This window comes from Scylla paramamosain, unplaced genomic scaffold, assembly GCF_035594125.1.
Source record: "Scylla paramamosain isolate STU-SP2022 unplaced genomic scaffold, ASM3559412v1 Contig60, whole genome shotgun sequence".
In the NCBI taxonomy this organism is placed as follows: domain Eukaryota; kingdom Metazoa; phylum Arthropoda; class Malacostraca; order Decapoda; family Portunidae; genus Scylla; species Scylla paramamosain.
In genome coordinates this window covers 85,997-111,500 of record NW_026973725.1, presented here as the reverse complement: position 1 = coordinate 111,500, position 25,504 = coordinate 85,997, and the positions used below count along the sequence as shown (strand labels likewise).

At 44.6% G+C, this 25,504-nt stretch overlaps 3 protein-coding genes across 39 annotated transcripts in view; 2 read left to right on the top strand and 1 right to left on the bottom strand.

Moving 5' to 3' along the window:
* Positions 1-9,602, top strand: part of LOC135098418 (uncharacterized) — a 112,190-nt gene extending 102,588 nt beyond the window's left edge. For 7 of the 34 annotated variants that reach the window (XR_010266968.1, XR_010266970.1, XR_010266972.1 and 4 more), the window contains 5 exons: positions 4,209-4,379; positions 5,778-5,888; positions 6,420-6,519; positions 8,414-8,545; positions 8,950-9,395. Coding sequence is in view for 19 of the 34 variants with exons in the window: in XM_064000761.1 (XP_063856831.1) it covers positions 5,787-5,888; positions 8,753-8,924 (274 nt within the window). In the remaining 15 variants the exon portion in view is untranslated. The other 27 variants (XR_010266974.1, XR_010266977.1, XR_010266976.1 and 24 more) reach the window with 19 other exon arrangements.
* On the bottom strand, positions 7,220-20,249 carry LOC135098417 (uncharacterized). 4 transcript variants are annotated; one of them, XM_064000759.1, is made up of 6 exons: positions 19,277-19,413; positions 13,309-13,506; positions 12,345-12,478; positions 11,478-11,587; positions 10,317-10,566; positions 7,220-7,590 (listed from the first exon to the last, which is right to left on the bottom strand). In XM_064000759.1, the coding sequence occupies exons 2-5, from the start codon at positions 13,503-13,505 to the stop codon at positions 10,336-10,338; spliced, it is 672 nt and encodes a 223-aa protein (XP_063856829.1). In that variant the 5' UTR covers position 13,506; positions 19,277-19,413; the 3' UTR covers positions 7,220-7,590; positions 10,317-10,335. The 4 variants fall into 4 exon arrangements, with proteins under 4 accessions (XP_063856829.1, XP_063856827.1, XP_063856828.1 ...); XM_064000757.1 differs by lacking the exon at positions 19,277-19,413 and adding an exon at positions 20,149-20,249 and having other exon boundaries at positions 7,221-7,590; positions 12,327-12,478; XM_064000758.1 differs by having other exon boundaries at positions 7,221-7,590; positions 12,333-12,478; positions 19,277-19,408.
* LOC135098416 (uncharacterized) lies at positions 13,901-19,184 on the top strand. The gene is made up of 2 exons (XM_064000756.1): positions 13,901-16,359; positions 17,164-19,184. Exons 1-2 carry the CDS (start codon positions 15,336-15,338, stop codon positions 17,844-17,846), a joined length of 1,707 nt encoding a protein of 568 aa, XP_063856826.1. The 5' UTR covers positions 13,901-15,335; the 3' UTR covers positions 17,847-19,184.
* Positions 20,250-25,504: the final 5,255 nt, after the last annotated feature.

Sequence of the window (25,504 nt, the reverse complement as noted above, 5' to 3'; positions counted from 1 at the left end):
TTGGCCAGTGTCCCTCCTACATAAAAATAAAAAAAATAAAAAAAACTTTTGGGGAACTTTGCCAAAAACTTTTTCAGATGTAAATACACACAGTTTGCTCATCCATCCCTCTCCTGTGTTATGTCAGTCACTCTTGAATAGAAGTTCATCAGGTTGGTTACATATGATTGCTTTTTGTCTAAAGCTGTACTGTTTTTCTGTTATATATATTGTGTTTTTCTACAACTTCTGTCCAGTGCTTCTCTCAGTTTTTCACAGACCTTCCATACTGTGCTGGTAAGTGATACTGGTCTACAGTCTAGTGGCTCTTCTTTCTTTCCACTTTTATAAACTGGCACAATGCACATTTTCTTGCATTCCTTGGGCACTCTTCCCGTTGATGGTGAGCACTTCATTATGTCATGTGCTGGTTCACTCCATCTGGTCCTGTTGCTTTTCTCTTTTCCAATTCCTCCATCATTCTATAAACTACTACTTTCATTGCTGTAATTTCCCACATTTGCTTTTCTGTCTTCTTGTCTTGTGGTTCTTTAAATTCTGATTCTTCTGTCAAAACTTGCTGGTACTTTTTCTTTAGCAATTCAGTTAGCAATTCAATCAGTCGTGTCTTTTGGTTCTTCATATGTTTCATGTCTATCCTTCAACCTTTCTATTTTTTTCTTTTAGTTTATTTTTTTTCTATTTATGAATCTGTAGAACAGTTTTGGTTCTTCCTTGCAGTTCACAATTAAATCCTTTTCTTATCCTTTCTCTTCCTCTTGCCTTATTTTCACATATTTATTTCTTGCTATCTTAAAGTCCTCTTTATTTGTTTGATTTCCATTTCTTTTCATTGTTATACATGCTTGGCCTCTTGTTTTCTTTGCTGTTCCACTTCTTGCATTGAACCACGCTTGTCTTCCTCTTTCTTTAGGTTTGTACACTGGGACACATGTATTCACTGCTGCCTCATCTAGTTCCATAAAAATGCCATGCTCATCTTGCACCTCATTTGCTCTCTTCAGCTTTCTCCAGTCCATTGGCTCAAACAGTCTCTTAAGATGCTCTGTATTCACTGTGCCATATTTTCTCCTGTTTTCTTTGTGTGCTTCATCCTCTTCGCCGACGTCACCATCGGCCTCTCTTTCCATTGGTGCATGGTCACTTTTTTCCGAGGGACACGCATGTCTTGATTCTTTAGTTGGGTGGATTCCTTTCATTAATGTTTGGCCAAGTCTTGTTGGTTTGTCGTCTCCCCTCTATCTTGTATTTTCAGTCACCCATTGCATCACTGTGTTTTCCATAGTCACCTTCAGAAGTCTTTCTCCACGTGCAGTCTCGTTTCCTCCTGCCTCGAACGTTTCCCGGTTCATTTCTTAGCAGTTGAAGTCACCAACCAATAATTCTCATTTACTGTTTTTGATTAATTTACTTAAGTACTGAATGGTATCTTCTGTTACTTTCTCACAGTCTTCCTTGCTCCAAGAGTTTGTTTTGGGTTGTATATGTTTTTTTTTTTTTTTTTTTTTTTTTTTATATGTAGGAAGGACACTGGCCAAGGGCAACAGAAATCTAATAAAAAAAATGCCCACTGAAATGCCAGTCCCATAAAACGGTCAAAGCAGTGGTCAAAAATTGATCAATAAGTGTCTTGAAACCTCCCTCTTGAAGGAATTCAAGTCATAGGAAGGTGGAAATACAGAAGCAGGCAAGGAGTTCCAGAGTTTACCAGAGAAAGGGAAGAATGATTGAGAATACTGGTTAACTCTTGCGTTAGAGAGGTGGGACTCTTGCGTTAGAGAGGTGGACAGAACAGGGGTGAGAGAAAGAAGAAAGTCTTGTGCAGCGAGGCCGCGGAAGGAGGGGAGGCATGCAGTTAGCAAGATCAGAAGATCAATTAGCATGAAAATAGCGGTAGAAGACAGCTAGATATGCAACATTGCAGCGGTGAGAGAGAGGCTGAAGACAGTCAGTTAGAGGAGAGGAGTTGAGATGAAAAGCTTTTGATTCCACCCTGTCTAGAAGAGCAGTATGAGTGGAACTCCCCCAGACATGTGAAGCATACTCCATACATGGACGGATAAGACCCTTGTACAGAGTTAGCAGCTGGGTGGGTGAGAAAACTGGTGGAGACGTCTCAGAACACCTAACTTCATAGAAGCTGTTTTAGCTAGAGATGAGATGTGAAGTTTCCAGTTCAGATTATAAGTAAAGGACAGACCGAGGATGTTCAATGTAGAAGAGGGGGACAGTTGAGTGTCATTGAAGAAGAGTGGATAGTTGTCTGGAAGGTTGTGTCGAGTTGATAGATGGAGGAATTGAGTTTTTGAGGCATTGAACAATACCAAGTTTGCTCTGCCCCAATCAGAAATTTTAGAAAGATCAGAAGTCAGAAGTGTTATTACCATCAAGTTAACACTCACCATTTCTGCTTTTCCTTCCCCATATTTCATTATTTTTGTCTTCATCTCATTTCTTGTCATTATCATTACACCTCCTTCTCCTTTGGCAGTCCTGTCTCTTCCCCTAATATTGCAGTTATTGTTAGTCTGATTTTCTTCTTTTAGCTCTGTTGCTGCTAAACATGCTGCCTTTGGGTTTGTCTCTTTTAAATAGTTTTGCTGTTCAGTTTTCTGTGTATCGATCCGTCTATGTTGGCACGCGTCACAGTTTGTTATTCGTTTGTGTTTTTTTCTCTACTTTATTTTCATTCATTTTACTTTAGGTACCATTTCCTCACTCTGTCTCCCAAAAGTGTCAAGAAAAATGTAGTTTATTCTTCTGTTGTTGATTCATTTTTCTCTTTTGTTTTTCAATTTTTTTTCCATTCTTCATTTGTGTTGTTGTTAGTGCATATATCCTTGCAATGTTCTTATCTTAGTTTGGATGTTCTTTGTAGTACTTGTTGTGTTTCCTAATTTTATAATATTCCTCTTTGTATGAGGAGACCACACCACTGCCTCATATTCCAGCCTTGGTCTTATCTTGGAAATCAACACCTTTTTTTATCATTCCTTCATCCAAATATGAGAATGCCATTCTTACTCTTTTTAACAAATTCATCATCTCTCCAGTAATTTTATTAGTGTGTCTGTCCGAAGTCAAATTTTCAGTGACTGTTACTCCTAAATCCACTTCCTCTTTTGATTTTTTTTAACCATACCATCCATACCATTGTATATTGTATTCTCTTACCAAACTCTATTACTTTACATTTACTTAAATGGAATTCCATTTGCCAATATTTACTCCATCTTATTTGAATCTTCTTGCAGTACCATACAGTCATTTACATTTTCTACCCTTCTCATCAGCTTAGCATCATCTGCAAATAAGTTCATATAACTATTTCTTTGTTTGTTATTTACATGTATTACAAACATTATTGGTCCCAACACTGACCCCTATGGGACACCACTAGTTCCTTTCAGCCAAGATGAATTTGTGTGTGTGTGTGTGTGTGTGTGTGTGTGTGTGTGTGTGTGTGTGTGTGCACACCTTGTCTGGGCTGCCCATGTGGGATTGGGGGAGTCAGGGACTGCTGTGTACCAGAGACAAGGGTGTGAGGAGACCAGCTATCCATCTTGTGCTGCTTTTTGTTCATCCTCATTGCTATTTCCCAAACCATTCTGAAGCATGTGTATTCTTCCACAGGCATCCCCACACACTATACTGGCTGGGAGTTGCACAGTCTGCTTCTTTTAATCCTTTTCTTTTTATGGATGTGCACGTAAATGATTTGTGCTGTGCCTTCTGTGCTGTGAAGTACTGTGTTAATCTCTGAACTGAGAAGCATACTCATTCATACTTATGTGCTGCATCTCTGCTGCATTTCAGAGGCTCTAGTTGAAGTTGTAAGAGTTTCTAAGTGACAGATTAACAATGTTTCCACCTTACTAACAGGAGAAGCAGCCTTAGGGACATGGCTGATCATGTGAGTGGCTTTGGAAAATATTCATGGTAGGAAGGAAGAGTATTTCTGAATGTGGGCCCTTTTTGATAAGTTACACAGGTATCTAGAGGTGTGCTTATGGTTCAAGTGAGAGATTAACAATATTTCTAACTCATTAACAGGAGAAACAGTCTTGGGAACCCATCAGATTGTCTCTGTGGCCTTGGAAGATAGTCTTAGTAAGAAAGCTGAGGGTTTGTGAATGTGGACCTAACTTGTGAGTTCAGTGTGATGCCCATAATGTGACAGGAACACTGATGTGTGTGTCCCCCTGCAGGTGATGTCACAGAGAGCAAGTAGAAGAAAACCTGGGAGACTTGCTTAACTCAAGAGCAAGAGCCGCACCTCACCGGGGCTCTGCAATGTGTGGCAGCGACTGCAGGAATCAACACTTCGGTTTGTCAGCACACAGTTTCAGCAACCTTGTTCATCAGACTGTTGGTGAAAGGTGATCACTATGAAAGAGGTCAAGGTGTGTGTGTGTGTGTGTGTGTGTGTTTACCTAGTTGTCATATACAGGAGGGGGGGGGGCTATGGTGGTGGTGTCCCATCTCTGTGTCTGGTGGTGTCTGACTCAGCCATAAATTCCTGCATCACTTCTGCACACACACACACACACACACACACGCACGCACGCACGCACGCACGCACGCACGCACGCACGCACGCACGCACGCACGCACGCACGCACGCACGCACGCACGCACGCACACACACACACACACACACACACACACACACACACACACACACACACACACACACACACACACACACACACACACACACACACACCTTTCTCATCAGTCCATCCATGCAGCTACTGGTGTGTGGGGAAAGGTGGCATGTGTGTCTTGTGATGAAGTTGAATAATATATTTTGTTGTCTTGAAAGATTTCATTCAGTTTAAAATTCCCCTGTTGCAACAATTGCTGTACCTACTTTGCAACAGTTTCATGAGTGTATATGTACATCACATCAGCAATGAAGCATCAAGCTTTTAGAGTTTGTTTGCAACAGTCATGTATGAATTGTCCTGATGAAATAGCTGTACAACACTCTGGTGGCAGGTGATTGTGAGTAGTTCCATCCAGCCACCACCTGGGCTGTGTCTCTGCCTGTCATGCCTGCACCACGAAGGAGCGCATGGAGGTGCTCTGGGGAGCCACAGTAGTACTTGTGACGTTTGGCCTTCTCAGGTTTTAGTGTGCCATTGTCTCGGCTTGCTTTAGCAGCCTGGAGTGGAGATTGATAGGATTTTCAAGAGTGTTTTCGTGATTCTAGTGATTGTTGTAATGTTGTTAACCCCTTGTTTGTGCAAGGCCTCATTTGTGAGTGTTTCATTCTTGGTGGTTACTTTTAGCAAGCTGTAGTGGAGGTCAGTGGGAGTTTGAAGTGTTGTCATGATTCAAGAGGTAGTTTGTTGAGGCTGCTACACCATCAGTGAGACAAGCACCCTTCAGAACCTTGCTGATTGTCTCTCTGACCTCTGAAGGTACCTCTGATGAGAGGACAAAGCGCTTAAGAATGCGAACCTCGGCCCCAACGTGTCTCCCTCGTGTATGTAAAAGAGGAGACCTGCACCACCTTGATGTGTGTCCTGTAGTGCAGTGAAGTATGGAATGGGACTCCTTGTGTGTGTGTGTGTGTGTGTGTGTGTGTGTGATAGATGGCTCTTAGATATGAGTGTGTCCCAGTGAATTCTGGAGTGCAATTCTTTCTTTTCTGTCTGTGTTAGAGGACTCATGCTGCACACTATAACATCCCAGGGTATTGTGCAATGAAACTACTACTTTTAAGCATTGTCAGTTTCCTCACTACTCTTATTACACTGTTTCTCTTTCAGACTCCACAGACTGACTGGGAGACATGACGTCAGTGCCACCACGCAGGGAGTAAAACCAAGAGGAGGAAGAGGAGCATTCATGAGACATCAGCTGGTCAGCAGTCCATTCAGGTGTGCTTTTCATTGCATCATTATTTGTCCATAATTTCCCTTCTGGGGTTGGACAGCCCATGAGTATCTCCCACTTGCAGCTGTAGACAATTTCTTCCTTACTGTTGAGTGTTGTCATGCCTTCCTCCACACACCATCTCAAGATCTTCCCAGTGGTTTCCTTCCAAGTACTCTAATGCTCTTCTCAGTTTGTGGCCCTGATTTGTAAGTGCCAGGAAGACCATGGTGAAGGCAGCCCACAAACCTTCCGTTGGATATGAGTGGTGAACGGCAGTGAAAATATGGCAGTATCTGATTCTTTGCACCAAAACACAGTGTGCTTATTAACAGATTTATTCACTGTTCACTCATTTGCTCATCTCTAAAGGAGTGAAGAGTGTGCACTGAAGTAAGTATTGTAACTGGTGTGTGTGTGTGTGTGTCTGGTGATGGAGTTCAATATCAGGGTTGTCGTCTTGAAAGATTTCATAAAAGTACTGAATCCGATTTGGAATTCATGTTGCAACAAAAACTCTCCCTTCTTTGCAACAGTTTCACAACAGGAAGTGAAGGATGAAGCATGAAGGTTTTAGGCCAAAATGAACAGACAGCAATCAGGAATGACACGTCCAGCAAAACCGGCAACACAGCAGTGAGTGTGCGTGCTGGTACGTCAGGTCAGGGGTGAAGTGTTTGGATTGTGGGCTAAAATGGCTTGCTTATACATGAATATCTTTCACACTGGAGGAGCTGGGGTGTGTGTGTGTGTCAGGGGTGTTTGGGTGTTGATAGGCTTGTTTGTAGGTGTTTCCACCTGCTTATCATCCATTTTAGTTGTTCTTCGCTCTTTCATCTTCCCTCTGTCATTCATTTTATCTATTTTTCATTATTAGTGTACAGTCTTTGCCTCTGTCACCTCCTCTAATATTTATCCAGCCCTTCCTTGTCTCTACATATCTAGTCCTTTGCCTCTATCACCTCTTGTCTAATATTTATCCAGCCCTTCCTTATCTCTGTATATCTAGTCCATTGCTTCTACCACCTCTTCTGTCTAATATTTATCCAGTCCTTCACTTCCTGCCTTTAGTTAGCATACACTCCTCACCTCTTCTGCCGTCTATATTCACCCAGTCCTTCCATCCACACACCACAGGAATCTAAATTAACACACATTTTCCAATATTCTTCCTTTCATTAACCCCTCACTGTATTTCCAGAGTGAATACTTCTCAGACCATCCAGTCATTTGTACTGTTTGGGAAGTCTTTCATGAACTCTTGCTTGGACAGAAAATGTTGCAAAATTTCTCACAGGGACTGACCAGGTTCCTCTCTTAGGCATGGAGAGAGAGAGAGAGAGAGAGAGAGAGAGAGAGAGAGGTATATTTGTGAGAGGCTGTGGGGAGTGACTAGGTTTGTCAACATACTGTGGGAGACATACTGTGGGTTTGTGGATTGTGGGGGAGAGAGAGAGAGAGAGAGAGAGAGAGAGAGAGAGAGAGAGAGAGAGAGAGAGAGAGAGAGAGAGAGAGAAGGGGGCAGGGGGGGAGGATTTATTTTTCTTTTATTTATCTTTTCTATCTCTCATTTCTTCTTTTTTTCTTCCTCTTCTATTATCCTCATTCTTCTCTCATGTCCTCTTCCTTCTTTGTTGTCTTCTCTCTCTTCTTCTCTTTCTTCCCTCCTTATTATTATCTATCTTCTCGTCCTTCTTTCTATCACTTCTGAAAAAAAACAATGCAAATATAAATAATACATTTTGAACATAATAATAATAATGATAATTAATTCTCACAATCAGTAACATTCTCTCTCTCTCTCTCTCTCTCTCTCTCTCTCTCTCTCTCTCTCTCTCTCTCTCTCTCTCTCTCTCTCTCTCTCTCTCTCTCTCTCTCTCTCTCTAATGTGAGAGTCTGTGGAGAGTGACTGTGTGGGACATACTGGGGGTCTGTGGATGGGTGGGTGGGTTGGTGAGAGAGTGTGTGTGTGTGTGTGTGTGTGTGTGTGTGTGTGTGTGTGTGTGTGTGTGCAATACTCCTTCATCTCTCTCTCTCTCTCTCTCTCTCTCTCTCTCTCTCTCTCTCTCTCTCTCTCTCTCTCTCTCTCTCTCTCTCTCTCTCTCTCTCTCTCTCTCTCTCTCTCTCTCTCTCTCTCTCTCTCTCCTTTATTTCATCCTTCTCATGTCCCCCTCTTCTCTTCCTTCCTTCCTTTCTTATATTCTTCCTCCTCTTTTCTTTGTCTCTTCTGTCAGTCATTCCTCTGAAATATGAATAAATTTAGAATAATAGTAATAAATTTAATAGAAATCATTTCTTGTATTCTCTCTGCTACACACACACAAAATTCTCTCTTAATAGAAATAATTTCTTGTATTTTCTCTCCTACACACACAAAATTCTCTCTCTCTCTCTCTCTCTCTCTCTCTCTCTCTCTCTCTCTCTCTCTCTCTCTCTCTCTCTCTCTCTCTCTCTCTCTACAAAACCCCTTCTTTTACTCTCACATACTCAAAAACTCCCTCCCACTACTCACTCAAACTGATTCTCTTAGACACACACACACACACCCAGGCTTCCAAGTTGATAATCCAAAAGCCAGCATATGACAGCTTCCTTCCAGCACACACTTGTATTGCCCAACTTGACCTGCCTGAATACAAGCTGATACAGTCCATGCAGCAGGGTAAAGTTTGAATGAACCTTTTTTTGTTGTTATAACTTGTGGTGTGGTCCAGCAGTCTTCCTTGTCCCACTTTTTAAGAGGGGAGAGAAAGAATGGTGGATGACACCACTTGTAAGGAAGACACAAGTTACTATAGTTTAGATGTACTAAAAGTTTTTGCACACTAAATGTTTATTACTGAAAAGCTTTATATATCTCTTGTTTCAGTTTGGCAATAGGTTTGAACTGGTACCAACACCCAAACTGGCACATCAGATCCACTTTTGGTGCGCCACTCACTGACGTAACAATGGTGTTGATCCAGTTTGTCGTCCATGTGCATTGTTTGATTTTTGTGAACCTCCCAACAGCCATCTTACTGTTTTTTTGCTGCAATTAACCACATCTTTGGTGTTTGTCCCGAGGAGTGCAGCCTCTACAAGTGGTGGAGGGCATGGACACTTGGATATGGATGACACTGGTTTGGGTGCCAAATATTAATAGTGCACCTACACAATTACCACACTCGCTCCTCTCACCAGGCTTAACTATAAATAATTAAAGGTAAATAACATCTGTCATCTATTATCTATTGTATTCTATATTGCTGTTAATGTTTCATGTATAATGTCTTTGCTTTCAAATGCAAGTCAAAAGGGTGAACCCCATTTATAGTACTATTCACGTTTGGCAAATTTCACTTTTGACATTGGTTTGGCTACACTAATTAAACTGCTAACAGTGAGGGACTACTGTAAATGTAGTAATAATTATAATAATAATAATAATAATAATAATAATAATAATAATAATAATAAAAAGTAATGATAAAGTGCAAGACATGTTCATTAACGCAATTATTTTCTCCAACATGGAGGAGTGAGTGAGGAGGCACATCTGTCTGTGATTAGGGAATGCAAATGACGATGTTCCAAGGACGTCACCCTGTCCTGGGCCATGACATGAGAGAAGAGGAAAAAAGGACTCTCTCTCTCTCTCTCTCTCTCTCTCTCTCTCTCTCTCTCTCTCTCTCTCTCTCTCTCTCTCTCTCTCTCTCTCTCTCTCTCTCTCTCTCTCTCTCTCTCTCTCTCTCTCTCTCTCTCTCTCTCTCTCTCTCTCTCTCTCTCTCTCTCTCTCTCATTTTCCATAACATACCACACAACAACAATAATGCTTGATGAAGACTATATTTCCAACACAGATTTATGAGAACATTTGGCAAAGCTGTGCACTGTTTACTTGTGTTAAAACTATGCTATGATTTGAGAGGAAAGTTGGTTAGTCATTATAGGGTTAAGATGATATAAGGGTGTTTATTTTAGCTAATTTCTAATGACTCCTAATATAAGATTAAAAACTTTAATGATTAAGTATTTCATTGTTTACATTAATTTACACCAAAATTTCACAACTACAACCTCAGTGATGTTTAGTTAATCCAATTTTGTTCATAACTACTACATTTTTTCCAATGGTTTACCCATAGTACAACACAAACAACATCATCATCATTCATGCTATTTCATTTCCAAAAAAATTTCACAACTATGTACATGATCTAGTTTACAATAAAAGGATTTTGAACAATAGTTTTCCCATCAATCGACCCTAATTTTTTTTTCCAGCTACAAAGAACAATTCAACTACAATACCATTCATGCTATTTCATCCATTTGAAACTTCACATGCAAGTGATTTACAGTACTTTATCAAAAAAGAATTTAGATCAACAATGTTCCCATCAATCAACCCTAAAACTTTCCCACCTACAATCTGACAAGTGGAGAGTCACCAGTTTTAAATGTCAATAGTTATCCAAGATTGAATTTATGCCTTCCAATCCTCTGTGGGTCTTGGAGGCGGTCATGAGTCCCACTGTTCTCCTGAGAGCAGTGCAGGAGGTTGCCTTCAACATAAACCTTCTTGACAAAGTACTTGGATGACTTGTTGCAGCTTTGCTCTTTTCTGATGGTGACTGCAGCCTTCAACTCAAGGCACAGCTTCTCCAAGGCACTCATCTTGCTGTACTTTAGCCCAGTGATCTGTGGAGAATAAGTAGTGGTGATGGTTGTGGTCCACCTCTCCAATACAAGAGTTCACCATTATTAATTTTTCATCCTTTTCACCAGTAAACTCTGGAACTCCCTGCCTGCTTCTGTATTTTCTTTTCCCTATGACAAATTTTTTTCATGAGGAAGGTCCCAAGACACTTCTCCAATCTTGGATAATCCTTACTACTACACACCATCAGACATAAAAATACCGTGAAGGATGCAACTCCCTTTTTAGAAGAGCCAGAGGTCACAGGAGCAAAGGTGATGGGACACTACATGCCCTTGACACTCATGTCAAGCCCCATTATCACCTGCATCACTCGGGAACACACCATCACCACCATTACCATTGTGTTGTGGCATCATATCAGTGGCATAATAATTGTAAGAACACAAGGGAAACTGCAAGAAGCCATCTGGTTTACACATGGCAATCCCTGCATGAAATGTGCTTACCTATTTTCACTATCATCCTCATGCATAAATTTGTCTAATCTTTTAAAGCTCCCTAATGACTCAGCACTAACCTAACTACCGAGTCTATTTCATTCATCTATCACTCCATCTGAAAACCAGTTCCTTCCTATTTCTTTTTTAAATCTAACTTTATCAAGCTTGACATGAAGAAACAGGATAGTGATAATGGTTGCTATTTCTGATTATTATTCTTACTTTCATTAACACTCAGAATACGAAGTCTGTCTTTATTCTTATTTTGAGTCCCCAGTGGAAAGGGATAGTCTCAGTGGCACTACAAGCCAAATAGCTTAAAAACACCCTTAAAATGAAAATGATGGCTACTCTTCACAACCACAGTGCTGCATCCCTCTTTTCTAAACATCTTCACTCTAACCCCCGCTTCCCTGCTCCCTCCAAGACCCAGTGACAGCCTCCCTCACCTCTGGGTTCACTTGAGGAGCTGCCATCAGCCACCCAATGACATTCATTTGCAGGTTCTTGGTGACAGAGTTCTCCTGGATCTCCAAATTTTCAGGATACACCACCAAGCCTGTAAGGAGAATTGGTGGAGAGAGAGAGAGAGACTGTATGTTAGATGCAGACAAAATGATAAAGTAAGGTATTAAAATCTTGCGTGCAAAAAAAGATATGCACACTAATAAATACTTATATTACAAAATGTTAAAACATCCATAAACTCCTTGCACACCATACTGAGCTCACACTCCTCTCATTCCCTCAGATGCTACCAACAACTTTATTTAAACACAAATAGATAGATAAATAGATAGATAGTCACATACACACACTTATTCCCTCCAAGACACAACAATGACTTGACTTCAACAGAGATAGACAAACACACACACACACACACACACACACACACACACACACACACACACTTACACATCAGGCTTGGGTCTGAGTACATGTACTCAACCAGATTCTAAATGTAGTGCAGTGGTAGATGTAAAGGTAGAGGTAAGGTCAGGATGACACAAGCCTGTCCCTGGGGAAGCCAGGTGGTCTGGATTGGTACCAGTGAAGTCATATGAGTTACAGCCACTGCAGTTCCCACTCCTGCTGCTAATCTGTCAGCACCTTGTGTAAATATGTGGAGTGAGAAACAGCTGTCAAATGCCATCTGGACTGACAGGCTGCTGCACTGAGAGGCACACAGCAATCCATCCACATCAGGTATCAAGCAAGATTCACCCCAAACTCTCCACATTCACACAGATAGACAGACACAATACACACAGAAATAAATCAATAGATACACATACACATACATACTTGGTTACCAGGAGAGACAAAGTGGAGATGCCAACCAGCAGGTACAACAGACACCTGAGCAGCAAGTTGGTATCTAACACTGACCTCGCTGATGACGACATCCACAGGAATTGTTGACAAGTTGTTCTCAGGTAAATAGATCCTGGAGGAAATACACAGAAAAGACCCATTATTGCAGGGACAAACAAAGGCTGGATATTGAGGGGATACAACAGAGTTAAGGAAAGGGAGATTTTTCACTGAAGGAACAAAGAAAAGCTGAATATCTGGAAGGGCAACAGGAAAATTGAGAAGAGGAAAATGTTGGAATGATACAAAAATTACATGTTTTGTCTGTGCATAAAACACGCACACACACTTTTTCTCTCTCTCTCTCTCTCTCTCTCTCTCTCTCTCTCTCTCTCTCTCTCTCTCTTGCCTCGCCTTGGGCATGCACTCACATCCCTCCCCAGTATCTCAATCAATATCTTTTGATCCTGAGAAGAAACAAGAGAACTACGTGGAATGAGAGACAAAATATACACAAGAAAACAACAAAACACACAGTCACTGGACTAACCATCTCAGTGACCTTTAGAAATACTTACTGGAATTCTCAAGGGTACTTCATGATTCTGGTGATAGTTTAACAAGTATTCTGCATCACCAGAAGAAAGAAACACCTATGAGAACCTGACTCATTATCATGAAAACAGTCCTTATGAAAGCTGATGGGATTTTCAAGGACATTTTTTTCATGATTCAGGAAATAGTTAATAATATTCTGCATCATCAATCAACCAATCATAAAAACCAGACTCCTCTTTTAAAACAGTTCCATTAACACCTCAGGCATTTCACAATATGGGGATAAAAGTTAAGGTTCCCCGCACTTCCTACCACAAACCAGACTCCTCTTTGAAAACAGTTCTCATAACACCTCAGGCATTTCACAATATGGGGATAAAAGTTAAGGTTCCCAGTGTGTCTTACCACAAACCAGACTCTTTCTCTTTGAAAACAGTTCCCATAAGACCCAAGGCATGAGAGTTGAGGTTTCTTGTGTGTCTCACCACGAAAACTGCTCCATCCAGGAGAGAGCCACCAGCACCCACAAACTTGAGGGAGAGGAAGAAGGGGTGAGCGGCATGGAGGATCTCTGGGTATTTGAGATGGATTTCCTTGGCCATCCTGCAGAGAGAGAGAGAGAGAGAGAGAGAGAGAGAAGGATGAAGGAAAAGACCAGGAGGTAGAGAATGAGAGAAATGCAAGTAAATGAGGAAGAGGACAAGGAAAAGGAAGACAAGATGAGAAAGAGAAGCATTCAACCACTCCTTTTACTATCAGTGACCTTACATTGAAAACTAAACTCTAAACTTGCAGTAAACAATTGTACCAAACTGAGTGAGACAGCATGAGAGTTAGCAAGACATCACATTAATATAAGGACTGGGAGATGCACAGGGACACCAGAAATGAGACTAAGTTCAGTACTATTCCCAGCACCTGAAACACCATCCTCACTCTCAGTTTCATTCCAGAGAAGCACGTTTTTCTGAGAGCAGCACAAGATATGGTGCCAAAGGGGAGATGAAAGGACTGGAGGATCCTTAGGGACAGAAGACACAAGGCTAACTTCAGAACCATTCTGATTATCTCGGAGAGGGTCCCCAGTCTCGCTCTCGTTCAAGAGATGCACAATGTTTCTCCAAGAGCAGCGCAAGATCTGGTCCTTGACGTAAAATTTCCTTGCATTGTAGTGAGTGTCTAATGTCACACACGTGACTACTCTACCACGGAACCAGGTGCCTGCCTCTCAACTCGTGGCGCTGCCACGTGGATAGCTTGAGGCATACTGGATACGTGACCTCTAGCAGGCTACCAAGCCGATAACGAGGGGTGGAGTTCCATCGAGCTTCAGTCTCCTCCAAGGGTCGCTACAGTTCTGAGGTCGCCTTGGCATACGCTGGGAGCCTCATATACACTCGAGAGCGGTGGTAAGAGTTACACCAGTGTTACACACCCACACACACACACACATAAACACATTTACACACACACAAACACATTTATATTTATTTTCTATTATGTATATGTAAAGGTGTTTATTTTTGTAATTTGTATCTATATGCATTTACTAACTTGGCTAAAGTTATTAACTGAACCAGTCTTTTAAGTTATTCAATCCAGTTCAGATTGCCACTCTGTTACTTACTTTTACTTACAAATAATCTTCAATTTTGTATTGTTACTTAATTTAAGGGTTAACTTTAAGATATTAAATAGCAGTTAAAATGTCTCCTTTTCTCTTTTCTTTTAACCCTTCCATTGTTAGTGTGAGCAACACCCCTTCATGGTCCATCCCCTAGAGTTCAGTGTATGCTCACACGTAACAATTGGGGGCCTGTCCGGGATATTACACATGTTTACACATACATATAACTACACTAGTTCCTTTCCTGCTCTCGAGTGTATATGAAGTTGTGCTTATTTCTTTGTTGGTGAATTTTTGCGTTTTTCCGCTTTAAAAGTACGCGAGGTACCGGCGTCTAGTCATAAAAGCGTTAAAAACCTAACAATTGATTTCCTCAGTGTTGCTTTAGTGTCGGTTCGATTCCCCCTAGTAGTGACCTTCACCCCGAACTCCGAGACTCCTTAAAACTTGGGAACTTGCGTTCCACTCTTTGCTTGAAAGCAGCGAATACGGCAAGCCATTACAAGTGCTTAAGTGTTAGTTCTATGGTAGTCATTTTGGGGCAGTGATTATCGCTACACTTCTTCGATTCGTTGCCTCTTCAGAAGCACAGTTAAGGCGTTGCTAACCTTGACTCAACTAGACTCAAAAACGAGTCTCTGTCGATGCACGCGGGTCAACTCATTTCCCTCCGACTCGTGGTTTTGAACCTGTCGTTCACGCGGGTCCTTCCGACTCGTGGTGGCGAACCTAGGTCTTGGATCAGGTTTCAGTGTAGGGTTCAGACACACTTGATTTGGTTCAATTGACCTCACGCTCATTAATCATGTCGCATGAGTTAAACTTGGACGCATTTTGCAGTAATCCTTCTGTGGCGGAGCTACAAACTGCCAAAGTGACAAAGGATGATTTAAAGTACATAGCCCGACAGTTTGATCTCTCATATCCGTCTGACATTCGGAAGGAAGAACTCCGAACTCAAATCCTAGTTCACCTTGGAGGTAAAGCCACTAGTGCTGCTTCACAGCACGACGCCAGTTTAATGCTCGAACTCGAAAAGCTGAAACTAATGGCAGCAAGAGAAGAGAGAGAGGCAGCAAGAGAAAGAGAAAGAGAAGAGAGAGAACTAAGGCGAGAAGAACTAGCTTTTGAAAAAGAAAAAGCGGAAAGAGATCTGGCATATGTAAAAGAAAAGGAGGAAAAAGAAAGAGAGGAGAAAGAAAAAGAAAGAGAGGAGAGAGAAAAAGAAAGAATCCACGAGACCCAACTCACACAATTAAAATCTCGATCAACCACCACAGCTGACCTCAAACAAAAGTTAACTAAATATCTCTCACTACTCCCTCAGTTCTCTGACAAAGACCCCGAAACTTTCTTTGGACAGTTCGAGGACACAGCAGTACATTTTGAACTGCCCCGAGAAGACTGGCCTTGGCTTCTTAAACCCAAACTCAGCCAAAAGGCTTTAACTATTTTGAACGGCCTCGAAAACAACACGGATTACGACTGTGTCAAACAGGGCATCCAAGCGGCGTACTCCATTACCACAGAAGGATACCGTCAGTCTTTTCGAAAAATGTTCAAAACTCCGCAACAAACCTATCTAGAGTTTGCCTCAGAGAAACCGAGGGCTCTCAAGCGTTGGCTTAAGTCAGCCGCGATAACCACGTACGACGAATTAGTAAATCTCTTAGCCTTAGAAGAGTTCATGCGTAAGCTCCCTTACTCAGTAATGTTACACATCACCAACAAAGAAGAAACAGATCTTCTCAAAGCCGCTCAGTTAGCGGACCTTTTCTCCCTGGTGAATCGCAAGGCAACCTCAGACAAGCTGACCGAGACTCCTAGTGGTAAGATAAACTCGGGTAACTCAGGGGTTGGTAAAATGACCGGCAGTAGTACTCGACCACCTCTATTTTGTGCTTTTTGTAAACAGCCGGGGCACCTCATAAAGAACTGTCCTAATCCCAAGTGCAAGGTAGCTCAAACATATCCTGCCAAGCCAGTTGCTTCCATACAAGCTCTTCCCTCCTTCCCTGTACCTAAAGACTTGTTTGAGCCTTCCAGGTCTGTAGGCACCATCAGCATTGATAACAAGGATCACCCAGTTAAGATTGTCAGAGACACCTGTTCAGCTCAGTCCCTAGTGCTGAAGTCAGCAGTCCCTGGTATTGAACAGTGTTACACAGGTGAAAAGGTATATTTAAAAGACTTCCATGACCCCTTCCCCATTGCATTAGCTAAAGTACATCTTGATAGCCCACTAGTAAGAGGTGAAGTGATAATAGGAGTTAGTGAAGAACCAGCCTTACCCATCCCTAATGCTCAACTACTCCTCGCTAATGACCTAGCTGGCAGTAAGGTGACTCCCCCTTTGGTAATTAGTGACACAATGCTGATGGATAACCCCACTGTACAGTTAGAAGAGCAACAACCAGGCTTATTCCCTGTTTGTGTCACTACTCGTGCACAAGCAAGGAAATCTGATCAGTCTCTCACTTCCAAAGAAGAGCCCATCCCCACTTGAACTCAATCAAATATTTTCTGAAAAACTTCTCACTGAGGCTCAACAGGAAGACACTACTTTGACTCAATTTCATGACAAGGTTATCCCTCCAGATCAAATTACTCATTACCCTGCCTTTTACAAACAGGATGGAGTTCTCATGAGTGTTCCGGCCCTCTAAGGTCCCAGAATGTGCTCAGCCGTCTGCAGGAAGCGAACCTCACCGTGAAGCTGGCGAAGTCTACGTTCGGAGCTGCCACCGTCTCCTACCTAGGACATCAGATTGGACAAGGCTCCGTCCGGCCCAAGACCGCTAACGTCGACGCAGTACTGAAGTACCCAACTCCCACTACTCGACGCGAGCTCCGCCGCTTCCTGGGCATGGCGGGGTTCTACCGGCGTTTCTGTCCAAACTTCGCAGACGCAGCTGGGCCACTTACTAGACTAACTTGTGGGAATGTGGCGTACGAATGGACCCCTGCCTGCCAACATGCCTTCAATCAACTTAAGAACTTGCTTGCTCGGGAACCGGTTTTGCGTGCGGCCGACTTCAGTAAACCCTTCATCATACATACTGACGCCAGTGATCACGCTTCGGGTGCCGCCCTCCTGCAAGAATCTGACGGAATCTTTCACCCAGTCGCCTACCACTCCGAGAAGTTCAACATCCATCAGAAGAATTACAGCACTATCGAGAAAGAACTTTTAGCCATTATCTCTGCCATCAAGAAGTTTGAGTACTATCTTCAGTCCAACACCCAGCCACTCCAAATCTACACTGACCACAACAACCAACCCTTTGACTTTTCTCAACAGGAACCGCTTCACTAACCAACGTCTGCTACGGTGGTCTCTACAGCTCCAGCCTTACCTCATTGAAATGCACCATATTAAGGGACTGGACAACTGCCTTGCTGACACTTTGTCTCGCCTTCCCACTACGCCTCGCATCACTACCCGTCGCGACCCTGAGGACCCTAGGATCCTGTTGCCGGGGATGCAGTCGTGCCTTGTGAACCGGTCGATGGAGGCAGCCGAGGGCCGAGCACTGCCAGAAGAACCATCTACCGACGTTCTGGTGGAATCAACCTTCACGGGACAGGAACCACCTCACTTCTCTAATGACGCAGAGTCATTCCTTCTGCGTCATCCTAAGAAGGGGGGAATGTCACACACGTGACTACTCTACCACGGAACCAGGTGCCTGCCTCTCAACTCGTGGCGCTGCCACGTGTATAGCTTGAGGCATACTGGATACGTGACCTCTAGCAGGCTACCAAGCCGATAACGAGGGGTGGAGTTCCATCGAGCTTCAGTCTCCTCCAAGGGTCGCTACAGCTCTGAGGTCGCCTTGGCATACGCTGGGAGCCTCGTATACACTCGAGAGCGGTGGTAAGAGTTACACCAGTGTTAAACAAACACACACACACACACACATAAACACACACATAAACACACACACACAAACACATTTATATTTATTTTCTATTATGTATATGTAACATTTATATTTATTTTCTATTATGTATATGTAAAGGTGTTTATTTTTGTAATTTGTATCTATATGCATTTACTAACTTGGCTTAAGTTATTAACTGAACCAGTCTTTTAAGTTATTCAGTCCAGTTTTTAGCCTGCCACTCCTTGTTACTTACTTTTACTTGCTTAAATAATCTTCAATTTTGTATTGTTACTTAATTTAAGGGTTAACTTTAAGATATTTAATAGCAGTTAAAATGTCTCCTTTTCTTTTAACCCTTCCATTGTTAGTGTGAGCAACACCCCTTCATGGTCCATCCCCTAGAGTTCAGTGTATGCTCACACGTAACAGATTTCTCTCTTACTTGAATCACGGTTGGTAAAATAAAGTGAGGATGTTGTGAAAGAACAAGAAAAGAATGTTCCCTCGTGCAATTGTAGGGCGTGTGGAGGCACCTGGCAGCTCCCCTACTCCCCTTCCTTTAGTCTCCACCTCACGTAGTCACTGCTGCAGACGATGGGAGACGGCAGAGTTCATGCTTACAAACCACAATGTAGTTTTATAAACATGCTTTCAATATGAACCGTACTGTTTTCAGTAAAGTAAAGGAGCAAATGATAGTATACTAAATAATAGTACGTGTTCACTAACAAACTTAGGTACCTTATTCCCATCACATACACACACACACACACACGATTGTTAGCATACATCATATGGAAGAACATCTTAGGGCCGTATTGTTAAATCTCTTCGTATCACCACTACCTAATCTACTCACCAAAACACTAGTACATGTTCCTCGCTTGGCACCACCCAGATGGATCACCGGGCAGTGTTGGTGTCCTTCAGCTGACACACACGAGCGTTCACTGGGGCTGAGCTCTCCCAACTAACCCTGCCATGACCCTCAGCCTGCACCTCGCCTGTCACCTTTCCCCCCCTCCCCCCCGCCAGCCATTCTATTCGGGTAAGGCACATGACAAGAATAGCAAGGAGATGAAGTATCAGGAGACTTGTAAGGTCCAGCACCCAGGCCGAGAAATCTTAAGTCATCATGAATTGGCGGATGTATTTACTTATCAATTCACTTATTATTATTATTATTATTATTATTATTATTATCATTATTATTACTTCGAGGGATGGAACACCGTATGAGGAGGTAAAGCCTACCTTAATGATATCGAAATACCTCTATCGTATCACCACGCTCCCTACACCATTCCAGTGACTAGCTTTTTTTTTTTTTCAGTCCCTGGATCATCCTAGTCACTCTTCTTTGCACAGCCACAACTGTACACCGTAATGTAAGAGAGGCCTTATCAAAGCACTAAATGCACTGTTTTATAGGCCGCAGACTTGTAGTATCACTTTGTTTTCTCTCTCTCGAAGATTTAGCTATCTCCCTGGCCTTTAAGCTGCTGTTATATATTGTGCATCCCTCTCTCTCTCTCTCTCTCTCTCTCTCTCTCTCTCTCTCTCTCTCTCTCTCTCTCTCTCTCTCTCTCTCTTACTTCTTACGTAGAGAACGCTACCTCATTGATATCGAATTTCATTTCACACTTTTCTGTCCAATCATACTTTCTATCCAGTCCTGTCTTATCTTCGTAATTTGGTGTCATTCGCAAATTTACTGACGTCACTACTTACTAGTAATTCCGGAATATAATGATGCTAATAATGGAGGAGGAGGTGAGAAGAAACACAAGTGCTGGGAGGATAGTTTATTCCCGACTAGCTTCGCACAAGCTTCTTCAGGGGAACTAGTCGGGAATAAACTCACCTCCCAACACTTGTATTTCTTCTCACCTCCTCCTCCAGCTTGTCGGAATGTCTGAACAACAACAACAACAACAATAATAATAATAATAATAATAATAATAATAATAATAAATAATAATAATAATAACAATAATTATAATAATAATAATAAGAAGAAGAAGAAAAAGAAGCGGAAGAACAAAAAACAAGAAGAAGAAGAAGAAGAAGAAAAAAAAAAGAAAAAGAAGAAGAAGCAGAAGAAGAATTATAATATTAATAAGAAAAAGAAGAAGCGGAAGAACAAAAAACAAGAAGAAGAAGAAGAAGAAGAAGAAGAAGAAGAAGAAGAAAAGAAAAAAGAAGAAGCAGAAGAAGAAGAAAAGAAGAAAAAGATGATGATGAAGAAGGAAAAAAAAATAAATAAATAAACAAATGAAAATAACAATGAATTCAAGGACATTAGTTACTCATATAACTTCTAAGATTTGTTCTAGAGCAGACATAAAGTGATCTGAAAAAAATAAATAAATGCAGCAGCTCAGTGATCCAAGACGGAGGGCAGTCCGATGTGCTACTGACAGACTGCGAAATTACTTCCACACACGAGCAGACAAAATGTGAACAAACTTGTAACTTTAAAACTTTTTTCCCTAAACCCTTGAAACAGCTATTCTTTGTCAAATGAACGGTTGCCACTCAACACTGAAGAACCAGTGCCAGGACCTGCTGAAGCTGTCGGTGGTGTTCCCAGTTTTTACAAGTCTATCAAGATGGCTGCCATTCCTACGATGCTCACTCTGAGCCTGAAAGAAAGAAAAGGAACAAACGCAGAAGGAAAACCTTGGAAGTAATATAAAGCGATATATGGAAGAAACAAAGATGTAAATATTTGCCATCATGCTTACCACGTCATCAATATTCTCCTAATTATTATAAATTCTTGTTATAGTTAGATTAATGCTGGAAGAGAGATTTATAGTTACAATAATGCTGGAAGAGAGAATTAATAAGAAGCAGCTACAAGGAGCCAGTAGGCTAGTAGTAGTAGTGACAATGTGCATATAAAGTATACACACTACAATCAATTTCCAATTATTTATTTTATTTATTTTTTCTTAAGCCCCAGTTAAATCTGCACACACATGTGCACTCTCTTTTTTTTTATGCTGCTGCTGCTTCACTTTCTTCTTCTTCTTAAAGCCACACCTTCCTGTTATGGCAAAACAGCCCCTCCAAACAAACCTTCCACACACCGTGCCTTCTCTCTCCTCACCCTTCACGCCCCAAACCTGCGATCCCTTCCTCACCATCTCTCTTCACTCAATCTACAAATGTCTTGTCGCACCGATGAGGATCACAATAAGTATTTAATTTTAAAATCGTTTTATACGATAAAAAGTTTGTTTACCCCAACGTCCAGCTCTCGTAGCAGGAGGGGGTGAGGATCGCACAGAACAGGGCGAGGTTCCCCAGGTGGGACTCAGCCCAGCAGTATGCCTGCACCAGGGCAGAGTCGGCCGCTGCCAGGGACGACTAAACTACCAGTTCAGGGAGAGTCACGAGGCAAGCCACCAGGGAACAGCAAAAGTAGAATAAACTAAGAGAAAATCTGACGCATCCTCACACAATAAAGACGCGATGGACGTCATCCACTTCGTGAAGGGCGTCCTTCAGTGAAAACACAGAACATTGGAAAGGAGACCGTCAAATGAAAAGAAGGAGTACTCCTGAACCACAGCACCTCAGTGGAGGGAGAATGATATTGGAAGTCAATTCTGCGGGACGGGCAGGTGTCCACCACCACCACCTGTCCTGCAGGATAGGTATCCACCGCCACGACCATCACCTGTCCTGCAGGGCGGGTATACACCGCCACCACCTGTCCTGTAGGACGGATATCCACCGCCATGACCATCACCTGTCCTGCAGGGCAGGTATATACCGCCACCACCTGTCCTGTAGGACGGATATCCACCGCCATGACCATCACCTGTCCTGAAGGACGGGTATCCACCGCCACCACCTGTCCTGTAGGACAGGTATCCACCGCCACCACCTGACCTGTAGGACGGGTATCCACCGCCATCACTTGTCCTGTAGGACGGGTATAAACCGCGACGACCATCACCTGTCGTGCTGGACGGGTATCCACCGCCATGAATATCACCTGTCCTGCAGGACGGGTATCCACCGCCACCATCTGTCCTTGTAGGACGTGTATTCACCGCCACCACCTGTCCTGTACGAAGGGTATCTACCGCCACCACTGTCCTGCAGGGCGGGTATCCACCGCCACCGCCTGCCCTGCAGGACGAGTATCCACCGCCACCACCTGTCCTGCTGGACGGGTATTCACCGCCACTACCTGTCATGCTGGAAGGTTATCCACGGCCACCACCTGTCCTGCGGGACGGGTATTCACTGCCATCACCTGTCCTGCTGGACTGGTATTCAATGCCATCACCTGTCCTGCTAGACGGGTATCCACCGCCATGACCACCACCTGTCCAGCTGGACGGGCATCCACCGCCACGACCTGTCCTGCTGGATGGGTATCCACTGCCACCACCTATCCTGCTGGACGGGTATCTATTGCCACCATCTGTCCTGCAGGGCGGGTACCCACCATACTCGCCGCCATGACCATCACCTATCCTGCTGGACGGGTATCCACCGCCATGACTGCCACCTGTCCTGCTGGACGGGTATTCCCCGCCACCACTTGTCCTGCTGGAAGGGTATCCACCGCCATGACCATCACCTGTCGTGCTGGACGGGTATCCACCGCCACCACTTGTCCTGCTGGACGAGTGTCCACCGCCATGATCATCACCTGTCCTGCTGGATGGGTATCTACCGCCATGACCATCACCTGTCCTGCTGAACGGGTATCCACCGCCACCACCTGTCCTGCAGGGCGGGTATCCACCGCCGTGACTATCACCTGTCCTGCTGGACGGGTATCCACAGCCACCACCTGTCATGAAGGCCGGGTATCCACCGCCATGACCATCACCTGTCCTGCTGGACAGGTATCCACCGCCACAACCTGTCCTGCAGGGCGGGTATTCATTACCATCACCTATCCTGCTGGACAGGAATCCACCGCCACCACCTGTCTTGCTGGACGGGTATCCACCGCCACCACCTGTCCTGCTGGACGGGTATTCACCGCCACTACCTGTCATGCTGGAAGGTTATCCACGGCCACCACCTGTCCTGCGGGACGGGTATTCACTGCCATCACCTGTCCTGCTAGACTGGTATTCAATGCCATCACCTGTCCTGCTAGACGGGTATCCACCGCCATGACCACCACCTGTCCAGCTGGACAGCCATCCACCGCCACCACCTGTCCTGCTGGACGGGTATCCACTGCCACCACCTGTCCTGCTGGACGGGTATCTATTGCCACCATCTGTCCTGCAGGGCGGGTATCCACCATACCCGCCGCCATGACCATCACCTATCCTGCTGGACGGGTATCCACCGCCATGACTACCACCTGTCCTGCTGGATGGGTATCCACCGCCACCACCTGTCCTGCTGGATGGTTATGCAGAGCCACCACCCGTCTTGCTGGACGGGTATCCACCGCCATGACCATCACCTGTCGTGCTGGACGGGTATCCACTGCCACTACTTGTCCTGCTGGACGAGTGTCCACCGCCATGACCATCACCTGTCCTGCTGGATGGGTATCCACCGCCATGACCATCACCTGCCCTGCTGAACGGGTATCCACCGCCACCACCTGTCCTGCAGGGCGGGTATCCACCGCCATGACCATCACCTGTCCTGCTGGACGGGTATCCACCGCCACCACCTGTCCTGCAGGGCGGGTATCCATTACCACCACCTATCCTGCTGGACAGGAATCCACCGCCACCACCTGTCCTGCTGGACGGGTATCCACCGCCACCACCTGTCTTGCTGGATGGGTATCCACCGCCATGACCATCACCTGTCCTCCTGGACAGTCATCCACCGCCACCACCTGTCCTGCTGCACGGGTATCCACTGCCACCACCTGTCCTGCTGGACGGGTATCCTTTGCCACCACCTGTCCTGCAGGCCGGGTATCCACCGCCTTGACCATCACCTGTCCTGCTGGACGGGTATCCACCGCCACCGCCTGCCCTGCAGGACGAGTGTCCACCGCCACCACCTGTCCTGCATTCACCTCCACTACCTGTCCTGCTGGAAGGTTATCCTCGGCCACCACCCGTCCCGCGGGACGGATATTCACTGCCATCGCCTGTCCTGCGGGTATTCACTGCCATCACCTGGACGGGTATCCACCGCCATGACCACCACCTGTCCTGCTGGACGGGCATCCACCGCCACCACCTGTCCTGCTGGACGGGTTTCCACTGCCACCACCTGTCCTGCTGGACGGGTATCCATTGCCACCATCTGTCCTGCAGGCCGGGTATCCACCACCATGACTACCACCTATCCTGCTGGACGGGTATCCACCGCCATGACTACCACCTGTCCTGCTGGACGGGTATCCACTGCCACCACCTTTCCTGCTGGACGGGTATCCATTGCCACCACCTGTCCTGCAGGCCGGGTATCCACCGCCATGACCATCACCTATTCTGCTGGACGGGTATCCACCGCCACCACCTGTCTTGCTGGACGGGTATCCACCGCCATGACCATCACCTGTCCTGCTGGACGGGTATCTACCGCCACCGCTGTCCTGGAGAGCGGGTATCTACTGCCACCGCCTGTCCTGCAGGACAAGTATTCACCGCCACCACCTGTCCTGCTGGACGGGTATTCACCGCCACTACCTGTCATGCTGGAAGGTTATCCACGGCCACCACCTGTCCTGCGGGACGGGTATTCACTGCCATCACCTGTCCTGCTGGACGAATATTCATTGCCATCACCTGTCCTGCTGGACGGGTATTCACTGCCATCACCTGTCCTGCTGGACGGGTAATCACTGACACCACCTCTCCTGCTAAACGGGCATCCACCGCCACCACCTGTCCTGCTGGACGGGTATTCACTGCCACCACCTGTCCTGCTGGATGGGCATCCACCGCCACCACCTGTCCTGCTGGACGGGTATCCCCTGCCACCACTTGTCCTACTGGACGGGTATCCACCGCCATGACCATCACCTGTCGTGCTGGACGGGTATCCACCACCACCACTTGTCCTGCTGGACGAGTGTCCACCGCCATGACCATCACCTGTCCTGCTGGATGGGTATCTACCGCCATGACTA